This window comes from Buceros rhinoceros, unplaced genomic scaffold (assembly GCF_000710305.1).
Source record: "Buceros rhinoceros silvestris isolate BGI_N320 unplaced genomic scaffold, ASM71030v1 scaffold676, whole genome shotgun sequence".
NCBI lineage: Eukaryota > Metazoa > Chordata > Aves > Bucerotiformes > Bucerotidae > Buceros > Buceros rhinoceros.
In genome coordinates this window covers 56,821-69,066 of record NW_010416681.1, presented here as the reverse complement: position 1 = coordinate 69,066, position 12,246 = coordinate 56,821, and the positions used below count along the sequence as shown (strand labels likewise).

The following is a 12,246-nucleotide window of genomic DNA, read 5'->3' as shown; positions in this document are numbered from 1 at the left end:
ATAAAGCTGTTTTTTTCTTTATTTCTTTTATAGAAGCATATAGAGACCTTGTCAGAGTGTAGGCCTGCCTTCATGTGTTACAGAGGACAGTTGTAGATACTGTGATCTCACAGAGATCTCACCCTTATTCAGATTTCAGCCACACTGTTGTTTTAACCATTATTAGCATTATGCATTCCATTAGACTTTAAATGAAATGTTGTAACAGTTTTATGTATTTTCACAGGACTGTGGTGGATTCAGGCTTAAGATTTGTGTCCCGTCATGCATTTGTGAAAAATGTCAACCTACAATACATGTGAGTAAGAACAACCTTTGCCTCCTGAGTCAAGCTTGCCCGACTCACATTAACTTATTTCTCTCTTTTACCATTTATTTCATTAAAAATATTTTAACAAGACAGACTTATAATGGTCTTTTGTCAGTAACTGACCCTAAGTAAGGTGTGTATGGTAAGGAACTGGCAAAACCAAGGACATGTATGGTAAGAATCTGGCAGATCATAAGAATGTAACGTGGGACAGTAAAAAGACTGTTCAGTTCATTATCCTGTCCCTAACGATGGACTCTGGCATGTAGACAGATATACAAAGACAAATATACATTGTCTTTCGTGGTACGTGGTGTAGTACAAAGAGTACCTCTCTCAGCTGAGTTGGGGAGGTGTCATGTCCACACTATCCATCCCACTCAGTGACATGGGTGTGACTAGCTGTAGTCTGATACAATGGGCAGAACACGTTTTAGAAGCTACAGTGCAGCAGGTAGTGCATGGGGCATGTCTAATGTAATCTGACCAGTGTGTGTGCCCAGAGACTGCGGCACGACTGTGAACTACGTCCTGTTGATGACCAGAAGACTCACTTCAGAAGTTCACTCAAGATGTGAACTCATGCATCCAAACCAGAATGTAAGGATGAGGTTACTTTCACACCCAAATGCCATTTGTGGTTTGTGAACTTCAGGAAGCACAGGTGGTGCCTGTGTAGCTTTATAACTGTGTTTTTTGAGATTACTTACACATCAGATTTAGCAAAGGCTGAGCTGATCAAAGTTCTTTGTGAAAGTACAGAAAAAATGATCAGCTAAAATTACTTTGTTTCTTTTTAGCATAGATCCCTGAAGGACTGTAATGCCTTTTGGTAGGATGGACTTTGCTACTTAGATGAAAAACTGTGGGTCTAGTCCTTAAAAACCCTGAGATCATGTGGGAGGCTCAGTTCCCTACAGGCACCCTAATCTAGCCAAGTGTTCAAGTGTGTGTTTCAGTCCATCCATCTTCGTTAGATATATTTAGCACTTAACCCATTGCTTTCGTTAAAGTTCTAATGAGATTGGGAAGATACCAGGTCAAGCCTCGGGCTTGTAAGATGTTCCCTTGTAACAGGGAAGAGCTGTTGAACAGAGAACAGGTCTGATGGCTTTGCTAATGAAATGGAATCACTTTCTGCACCTGTGTTTTCCAAAGAATGGCAATTAATTTGTGTAAGAAAGTGGATGTGAATGTCTGTATCTGCCTAAAGAGTAACTGATGTCCTTAATGTGGAATAGACACTGGAGGAGCATGAACCAGATCTTGTAGGCCTATAAGGGTTCGGGATTACTTCATATAGTCATTAATGAAGTAGATAGCTTTTACTGTAATCAGTTGACAATGTAAGGGAAGTGTCTTCTGGAGTCAATTTATGTATTTACCTGTATAACAGTTGCTCAGTGAGTTATGGTTGTAAAAGACAAAATTCCATAAAGCTAAGTGGACATTGCACTAGCTGTGTAAACTTACTGGCTGAGAGGCATATTTGCAGAGAAAGAATTAGTGACTGTGCTGAGATAGAATCTTAACGTAATGTGGCACAACAAAGCAAATTCAGTCTGGGATCAAAACAAATTATCTTAAATTTTTACATCTTTTCCCCGTTACCGTAGCTGCTGGGAAGGCATCTTTTGAAATATTGTGTGTCGAGTAGGACACTGAATCTACGCATCTTGAAAGATATTACAGAGAAGAGCAACAGAGCTACAAGAAGCTTGTAAAGCAAGTAATTTAAGGAGACTCAGAGGCTGGGTGTGTTCATCCAGTGAAGAGAAAAGGCAAATACGTCTTTTTGTCTTTAAAAGAAGTGCAGCTATGTTGAGGAGAGCAATCAGTTCTCCCCGTGACCATGAGTACAGACTGAGAGTTTATGAGTTTAATTTGGTAAATAGATATTTGGAAGATCTTCCCAACTGTATGGGCAAGCAGACACTGCAAAAGTTAACAGAGACTATTGCTGGGATCCACTTGACAGGCTATTTTGCCTGTTTCCTTAGGGAAATGGGTTTTATGAAGTAACAAAGAGTCTCCATCACCAGTGGTTGCTCCTAACCAGAACTTACTCAGGTAAACAGGTTTTCTGAAAACTGACCATTGGACAATACAGGGAGACCCTATTAGAGTTCCCACCTAAGGGAAAAGTATCATTGTGCACATACGACCTGCTAGACGCTACAGAATCCGTGTGGACGAGATGTCTCTTAAAATACTTCTAGTCAGAGCACCCAGTCAAATGTGGAATACGTATCTATTGGTAAGTAGGCTTTACTAAATCTGGAGTTCATAAAGCTGCTTGTTAGAAACAAATTAGGCTGACTGACATCTGTTCGGTTGATGTACATGGGATTCTGATCCAGAATACTTAACATTATCCAGTCTCGTACTGTTTTTTCTTTGGTGATTTAGTAATGTTAGCAGACACAGGATAAGCCCAGATAAGATGGAAAATATTACGTGGCACCACTTGCTCTATATGCACATGACAAAGCAGTAAGTATAGCAGTGTTTTTGCCGATCTATTACCCCTGCAAAAAATGCATTTGTTTGTTTTCTCTGGCAAGTCTTGATGCACACTAAAATGTTTCTGAAAGCCCCAGTGAATCATTGCCTGTTGTCATCAGCAATAAAACTCATGTTGACTGCACTGGGAATGAAGTGCAGCCCCTGTTGTGGTCGGGACAGTGAAAACTATTAAGAGTTGAAATCATTTCACTTTGCAAGAGTAACCTCCAAGTACAGGCCTTTGCATTTTATTTTGAAGCAACAGTTTATTACTATCCCATGAAAAGAACAAAAACTCCAAACAGTGTTCTGAAGACTGATGTAGCTGTATAAGCTTTAATTTTCCTAGTCATACTATTACAGTTTTCTTCTGTGAAAAATCTTTTGATATAGTCAAGAAGCTTTATTATATGAACGCAGTATTTATTTTATGAATCATATAAGAGTATTAGATTATAAGGTACTTATTAACACCCATTTCTTTAAGCCCTTTTTTGTCATCACCTTATTTTCTTGGCCAAACTTCTGTAGCTAAATATCTTTCTAGAGCTATATATGATGAGAAGATTTGAGTAATAACATAAACAAGAGGAAAATAAATGCTCTCATAGATATTACTTAAGTGCAATTAATAGCCTTGCTCATCTAATTCTGGTATTCTCGTTGACCTTAGACTCAAATTAGTTAACAGTCACATTGAACAAGCTATTAAACAGTCCTGGTTTAGTAGCGCTGTAATTTACAGGCTTATCTGCAGCGAACAGTAATTTTAATGGACCTGTGTAATAGGCGTACATGGTATACCTTTAAATATAAAAATATATTTCACGACAAGTGCGTATTTCCAAACATGTTAAAAGATAGCTATTGTTATGTGCCAGGCTGTGTGTAGTTGTGTCGCTGAATCATAGATTTCTGAGTGTAATATACATACAGCTCTAGGTATTAAGATGTGCTTGTATGCCTACACTGCTCACGTTTAGGTAAGGCAGCCAAATGAAACCATTTGAGACTTCACTGCAGATTTTCCCTTGCTTGCACATGGGGCTGGCTCCAGCCCTAGGCACAGCAGGCAGTTGCCTGTGGAAGGTGACTGAGTGTAGCAAAATAGGTATTTCTTTACCTCTTCCCCCCAGTTCTCCTTAGATCTATTCCCTCCTCTTCCTTCCTGCCCTCCCTTGCCAGGAGCACTACAGGCGGTAGAGCTATGCCTGTGTTGCTAGCTGTGTGAATAATTATGCAGCTTCTCAGGCTGCTTCTGCGCTCCTCACATTGTCACAGGTTTGATTTTAGCTGAATTAGGGCTCCCAAGTTTAAAGTGAGCGTGGTATTTGTTATGTAAATTACAGGCATGCTTTCGACTGAATTTGGGTCCTGTCCATAACTATAGCTTTGGAGCCAGGGTCTATATGCCAGACTTTTTTTTTTTTTTTTTTTTAAAGAAAGACTTTAGAAGCCCAGTAGATACATCTTCTTTGGGTTGCTCACTATGATATTTTTATGTATACTTGAATTGGGGAATTAATTTCTAGTCTCTTTCCATGGAAGTGGACGTGTGATCCTGAACTTATCCATAATAAGCCTGGTAGTGATTTTTTCACTTAACATGAATTAAACAGACCACAGCAGGCATCTCTATGACCAATATGTATATGTTCAGTTTATGAAAAATACATGTAACATTAAATTTACTGTCATAGTATTATTTAAGGTGATATATCTGTAAGAGTGGTGTGAAAATCTTCTATTGAATTACTTGTCAACTTGAAAAATCTTGAAGTGCCAAACTGCATGGGAGAAAAGATTGCAGTCTTGGAACCACTAAGTGATTCGACCCATGATCAGGAATGTAGGCGCAGGAATTTTATAATTACTTTTCTTACCATTCTTACTTCTCTTTCTTGGTCCATATCAAGCACAACTGTTAAAAATCTGAAAAGACAATTAATGCTATCAAAAGTGCTTTTGGTTTTTCAAAACTGGAGTTGTTTAAAGCAAAATAAAGACTCTTCATTCTTTTGATAGCTTTACTTAAATTATTAGTCCTATTTTTTCACTGGGTCACGTGCAGTCGTTGATACCTGCACAAAGTGTTCAGAAAGTGACATACGTGGTGTTAGTTGGGCAGTACGCCTGGCTCATGAATCTGAACAAATAAAGATTATTCTCCTGCCTAAAGGTTTGCAGTAATCCTCCAAAAGCAATGACTGGCCCGAGGCTAAGTGACAAGAAGATATAGCTGTGGCACCGCCTAATTCTCTCAGTCTGCTGTCTGATAGAATTCATAGCTCTGAAGCAGGCAGCTCAGCACCTCACGAAGAAATGGGATGAGTAACATGGCCATGAGTAAGTTGAGCAAGGAGAAGTGTAAGCAGCTAGGAGGAAATCTTTAGGAAAGATGGGACTTCAGTCCTGCCCATGAAGGAGGTGGGTTTTTATGTCCATGCTGGGTTACTAACAGCAAACCCTCTTCCAGAGTCAGTCTTTATGTTTTTAAGATATTCTTGAAATTTTTATTTTCAAGGTGTTATTTTCTTAAAAGGAGAAAGAGAAACACTATCTCAGAGGATGGCTGGGGCTCTTACATAAGGTGTTTATGGCCCATTTGCAGGTTTGTACTGTGATACTTCATTATTTAGAAGGTGTTGGTGGTAGAGGGTTTCAAATCCATTTTGATTTGCCTTGGTCTGGCATCAGAGTTTGAGCCTGGCTCTCCCATTAGGGTGCCAGGGAGGATCACAGAAAATGAAATGGCTTCAGCTGGACAGAGATTTCCCTGAGGAAGCATTGTCTGCCTGAGGAAGAGTCCTGTGATGGAAGAGCAGGCTTCAGCTGGACAGAGATTTCCCTGCTGGACAGAGATTTCCCTGAGGAAGCATTGTCTGATGGTTAGGGAGTCCTGATATGGAAGAGCAGGATGCTCGGCAGTGTGGAAAACAGGAGTCAAACCTGGTCATCACACGACCTGGAATATGTTGTCTCCCACTGGAGTGGTGAGTGGCATAGGCACCTGTCCGCAGGTAAAGCCTGCTGTATATCTGGTTGTTTTTCAGGAAAGGTAGGATTTAGTTGCTGCAAAGGTAAGAGAAGCAGGTGCATGCCTCGTTTGGAAGTGCCCCAGGGGCAGCAGCATGTGCTGATTGGCAGTGTCAGATCTGGAGGGATTTCCTGCAGGCGAGTGAAGAGCTGTCCGCGGAGGGCTGGGGTTTGATGTGCTTCACATTGTCTTGGTGCTGGAGACAAAAGCCCAAAAGCCTCTGTAAGAGGATTCAATTTATTTCTATCAACCTTCCAATGTATGTCTTATACATATTAGGGAAAAAAATCATAGTGGCGGTTTTTACTTAAACACAACTTCTGTCCTATGTACAAGATGTACTTTAATTTTGACATATCTGATATGGCAGGATATATTTCCACCAGCATCCACAGGGCAGCCCAGTTCACCTGACTACTGAAAGAGTAGCTCATCTGTTTCGTTCTCACACATTAGTAATCTTCAGGCTGTTTGCCAGAAGGAATCGACAAGGAAACACAGTAAATAAAACCTCCTAAAGATTCTGCTCTAAACATTTGTAGAAGCTCCAGCTTGTAATTTCTCTGAAAATGACCTTGTATTCAGAGATCAAGGACTGACAGTTTGGGAAGTAAATACCGTGTTCTTTACTGAGGGAGGAAAAAAAGAGGTTTAATCCCTGGTTTTAAATGCGATGGCGCCTTTATAATACCACATAAAACTTGGGGTGTTTTGGCTCATAACATTGATTTGCACTATATTGCTGGCAGTTATACAGTTTACTGCTCTCACTATCTGTAACTGGTGGACTGATAAGACTGTGGAAAATAGCATTAATTTGCGTTGGGGTGGAGATAGTAATTTTGTAAGCCTGGAAGGGGAGGAGTATTTCTGATTCAGATGAACATTTCTTAGCTCCACATAATGGGAGAGGACCTTTCGCTGAATTACCACTGGAAACCCTAAATGCTTAATTGACATAAAAAAGCCCAATATGGGCATTTTACAGTTTTCCTTTTGATCTTCCATGTGGGTGCATATTGTACATGCAATATGAAAAGAATAACCAAAAGGCTGTGATGTGGATGTGTGCTAGCATGTGAGGAGGGCTTATGTGAGTACAGAGTTTGGTGCAGCATCAAAGGAAGGGATACACCCATTTCACTTATGAATAAATTGAGCATGTAATTAACACCTGGACTTCACAAAGTACTTTTGAAACACAATTAAATCTGCTGCCTTTCTGCAATGAATAGGTGAAGCCCATTATCCATGAAATGAGACTGAGCACCACATTTCTTTACAACTGAAGTCAAAGTAATAAGCGATTTTTAGAGCTGGTTTGAGTTCTTAAAAGCTCGGTTCTTCAAACTGTATTTTCCATATAAGGAGAAGCAATTCTAATTAATGTAATCTTTCTCTTTTCCCATAGCAATTTGTCCAGAAACAAGCTCTCAAGTTTGTCTAAGAAGCCTTTTCGCCATCTGGGTTTGTCTGATCTGTAAGTTGTCATTTCATAAAATAATGTTTACTTTTGGCTTGAATGGAAGAAAAAGACTTCTAAGTTTGTTCAGCTGAAGGTAGAGGTCTGTCAATGATTAGGAATGAAATCCTGATCCAAAGAAACAAGCAATGCTGGACACTTAAATACGGAGGGACTTTCATTCCAGGGTCTATGACCGTTCAGGAAGGCCAAATGTATCTTTTAAAACAATATAGAAGTTGAAATAGCCTTTTTCTTTCAGCTTTAAAATACTTTATTGTGAGATTACTTCACACAAAACTACTGGTGTTTGCATTAAATATTTGACCTAGTAAAAGCACAGCCTTCTACAGATCTTCAGATGAAGCCTCCTCTCATATTCTTATAATGGCCCCACAGCTGCTAGGCTTATGGTTGCCTGTTGAAGAATATTTTTAATTTCTCAAATTCATTGAGTTGCATTGTGCTATGTATAATCGTTGGGTAGTGAGCCACTGGTAAATATATATTTGTTGATTGTTTCAATATTACATTTTTATCCTCTATTCCATCAAGCAGAATTTCTGTAGTGGTATACATTCCGAAATTTTTGTCATCTTGAGCATTCTTTGCTAATATGTGGGGCTGCAGAGAGCCTACAGGAACTTTGGGAGGACTGAGGATGGAGAGGGAGGGAGGCTGCTCTTCCAGAGCTCAGAGGAGAGTCAGAAGTTGTCCAAGCTGCCAGTGCACATATTGCCACACCAGACTTGCAATACGCGACTTCTGGTGAACTTCAGCAAGTGAGAAATAAACTGAGCAGATCCCAGTGCCACAAAATGAGGTTATGCCCCTTAGGTATGTTTTGTTGATAATTAAATTGGTATAATCACTTTCTTTACAACCCAGGGAACATTGCTCACTGGACTTGTCTTTCATAACGTGGCGATTGCCGAGCACTCTGATGGAGACTAGCTAACTGCAAAGCAGTCTCGTTGCTGTATGCTCTGCATAGATCTGTTAGTTCTGAAGTCCCGTTTGCTTCGTATGCTGTATCTGGTCCCTCCCAAAGAGCCATTGTTAATGTGTACTTGGCTGTAGGTTCTACGTTTTGTAGTTGTCATGACCTCAGAAAGAAATGCCACAGATACGGCACTCAGACCAGGGCACAGTGTGAAGCTTGGGCGTCTATTTTTTCTAAGCAGTTAGTCATCTTTGCCCCTCTCCCTGTGTTGCAGTAATGTAAGAATGGGTATACTCAGGCTTAGGAAACATGCAAAAAAAGGGAATTACTGCAGTTTTGAAGGCTCTACTCCCAGTTTTTTTGAGTTTGTCTGCTGCCAGTAACAGGTGTATTCCAAAGCACAGCTCCTGCACCTTTTCGAGGTGAGCAGCTCCTTTTAGGCTGTCGGTGAAATGAGTGCTTACAAAGCTTTTGTAGGAGAATAACCTCAATGTTGCTGATCTTTCTGAAGAAGTTGGTTTGCTCCTGGGTGAAAAGAAGTAAGAAATTATTTGGGACAGAATGAGAGGCTCAAACGTTACAAATATGTGATGGAAATTATGAAATGAACTTTAGTGAGGCAGGGAAATAGCACTTTGAGGCAAAACAAATGGCTGGTGGGAATTAGGAGTGAGTATATTAGTGGTGTTAATACCAGAGTGAAACAATGGCCATCCAGTCTCGTGGTAGTAGAAGCAGGGAGAAGGTACTGGGAGTGAGTGAGACATGGGAAAGATGAATGGTGTGAAGGTTAAACTGAGCAGTATTTGAGATGGAGGCAATGTGTGATGAGGGACAAGGTGAGAGAGAGAGAGGGGGAATGCAAAACTGAGGTAGTGTTGTGGGCTTGGGAAAGACTTAGAGTTTGCATAACTGAAGCTATAACTAAGTCTCCTGACGCTGGTCAAGAGAAATTTCTGTTTTACAGGAAAGTTATATGATGAAAAGGAAGATGGGAAGTAAATCTTGCTGTTGTGAAATGCACAATGTTGTAAGTTTTGACCCAGGGGATCCTAATGTTCATACTCTGTCTTACACAAGCAATTATTGCCCATGCTGAGGTGGTGTTAAAAGTCCAGCAGTTGACTTTTGTGAATACAAATTGCTTCTTCAGAGACTTGCTAGAATGATCCCTGCAGCTGTTAGTCCTCAAAGAACTGCAGATGGCTCTTGGAGGAACAGCTTACAGTTCTGATAAGCTGAGTTTTTCATGATTTGCACACTTCATGTCCTCAGGAGGCTTTTATGAGCGTGAATTCTGTGAGCAACTTGAGTTTTGTTTCTGTGCATTAAGAATACCCCTGAAATTTTCTGAAGGACAATTAATTGTTCTCTTTGTAATGAGATGCCTTAAACAGTCACTTGCACATGCTTTGTTGGATCTCATCTGTGCCTGTAGGAGAAAAATTAACACTGGGCCACTTCCTTTGTAGACATTGGGGTGTTTCTATTCATATTTCACTTGGGAGTTATTGCATTACATTGTTGTGTAGCTTTATTAAATTTTAAATCTTGAATTTGGTGAATTTGCTAATCGTGATTTAAATTCCATGCAGCATACCATACAGACAGGTGACACATTTCTGTTTTGGTGCCATTTTTTCAGTTAGTGTTTCTTCATGACATTACCTAGGGTTTTACTGTGAGATTTTCTAGAGTGTTGTAGCAGATGAATCTTAAAGGTTAGATAAAATCCTTTTTTATGATTAGAGTTTGTTAGAGCTTGCCTGTAATCCATGATTGTTTGTCTCTATAAAGAATTTACCACCTCACAGCAGTAAGCCATTTCTGGCATGATCTTTCTGAGGTGGCTGAGCAGAGAGTCAAGTGTGGAAGAGAGGAATTCTAATCTCTGCTTGACTTATGAAATACAATGGAGCTTGATGGAAAGCCTAGTTCTGCGTGTGTTCCTGATACTTCTCTAATCTATGACAGACTGGATTCTTGGTGCAAGGAGAGCTTCATTCTCTGCATGGAAACTGTTTCTCATCTGCATCTTGTGTTGCAGTGGCGTTACTGAGGCTGCACTCCTTATCCTTCTTAACTAAGGGCGTCACCTTCTACGTTCACCCAGCGAAGTGCTTGGATTCTTGTCTCCCCATTTTTCTCTGTGCATATGACATTCTGCATTCTAAATAAATTGGGTTTTTTTGCTGTAGGATATTGGTGGAGAATCCATTCAAGTGTTCCTGTGAAATTATGTGGATCAAGAAATTTCAAGAGACCAAGTTTTACACAGAAACTCAGGATTTATACTGCATAGATGACAACAACAAGAAGATATCCTTGCTGGATATGAAGGTCCCCAACTGCGGTAATACTCTTTTAACATAAAATTACTGCTTGGTTATTGTGAGACAGGGAAAACAAACATGCCTTTTAACCCATCAGGATGACAACAGTGCTGCTAAAGGACAAGGTTGCAGTGGAGGTAACAGCCACTCAGTGGTCTCTCACCCCATGTAGAATAATTCTGTGAGCTTCACGTAAAGCTTATTTTTCGTTGATCCTTTAAGAATGTAACATTATTCAAGTGCAGGAGAACCGAGGACCAATTATTGGTAACACATAAGAAATATATAAAATGTATGTGCCTTAGTTAGGCTAAATAGTGCTTCCAAGCTCAGTAGACCCCAGATTATACCTACTTGAATTTTTTTTCACGTATTTATGGTTAATGAAGTGTTTATATTCCTTCAGAAGTAAAAACCCTAGTCCTAGGACCATAGGAAGAAAATAGGAAGAACTGCCTGCTAACAGAAACAAATGAGTACTACCTCTGTTCTTCACTCCTGTGTTCACATGTAAATGCTGTGCAAAAGAGGCATAGGAAGCTTAGGTCTGTAGCGTCTTTCAGCATGTTTTTAGTTAGTTTATATGGATCTGGAGGTTGCGGAGAAATGATGTAACAAAAAGACCATCCTTTACAATTCTTGTATTAAACTTTGCTGCCCTGGGATTAAACTTTGCTGGTCCTGGGACAGCTGGTAAAAGATTTCACTCCCTGGTTGAAGAGATTTCTCCTCCTGTATATATGAGGGCTGAGGCCCAGTGTTTCTGACACGATGTGAGATCTGCTGGAGTCTGGAGTTTCCTTTGCAGAGCCGCGGGGTTGGGGTCTCCAGCAGCAGACAGGCAAGAAGGAAAGAGAGCAAGGGTATCCTCATGGAAAGCTGATTAGGACTGAGAAAGCTGGAAGTGAAGATGAATAAAAGGAGGAACACAAAAATGCTAACTTTTCTCCTTCTGCCTTTGCCCATTAAGTGTCCTTTTCTCCATGGTCTATATGGAGGGTGTGACACCTTCCAATAGCAGCTGCCAGTGAGGAACAGCCATGTAGGTGACCTGCTGCAGACCCAACATGCGTGGTGTTTAGTGGCAGTAATGCAGTATATGGCCATGAAACAGCTGCTGATCTGGTGTCCAGCTTCCTGCTGGGGACAGGCATGGTGGTGTATTCATGACAAAAATGTTTCTAGTGTCTCGTGCAATCAAAAAAAAAAAAAAAAAAAAAAAAAAAAAAAAAAAAAAAAAAAAGAGCAACTTGTTTAGGAGGTCTTGTGTTCTGCAAGATCTGATTTATCTCAAACGGGAGCTGATTTCGAGCTAAGCTGAGCAGACTCTACTGCCTGCTCCAGCTGGGTGGACTGGAAGATAGATCAATCTGCTGGATGTAGAAAGGTCTCCTGGTGGGGTGAGATTAGTTAGGACAAACGAGTAAATCCCAGCATAGTTTTGTAACATTCTTGGCTGGCACATCTTAAAGTTACCACGAAGCTAGGATTTTCCTTTGAAAACTTCATGTTAAATACCCAGAATTAAGTACATGAATCATTAGTTCTTTCTCGTGAGTTCCTGACTATCTGCAGTCACAACAGACTTGTCTTTGACCTGCTATGTAGGTGCATGTGTGGGTACACATGTGCACATCCTGTGGGCATATCTTGACT

General features: G+C 40.3%; 1 protein-coding gene across 1 annotated transcript in view; it reads left to right on the top strand.

The window, feature by feature from the left end:
- Nucleotides 1-182: 182 nt before the first annotated feature.
- NTRK2 (neurotrophic tyrosine kinase, receptor, type 2) overlaps nt 183-12,246 on the top strand; it is a gene marked incomplete at its 3' end in the record, with an annotated part of 62,139 nt that continues 50,075 nt past the window's right edge. Inside the window, exons 1-3 of the mRNA XM_010137873.1 lie at nt 183-298; nt 7,264-7,332; nt 10,456-10,610. Of these exons, the coding sequence (XP_010136175.1) occupies nt 192-298; nt 7,264-7,332; nt 10,456-10,610 (331 nt within the window). The remainder of the gene's footprint in view (nt 299-7,263; nt 7,333-10,455; nt 10,611-12,246) is intronic.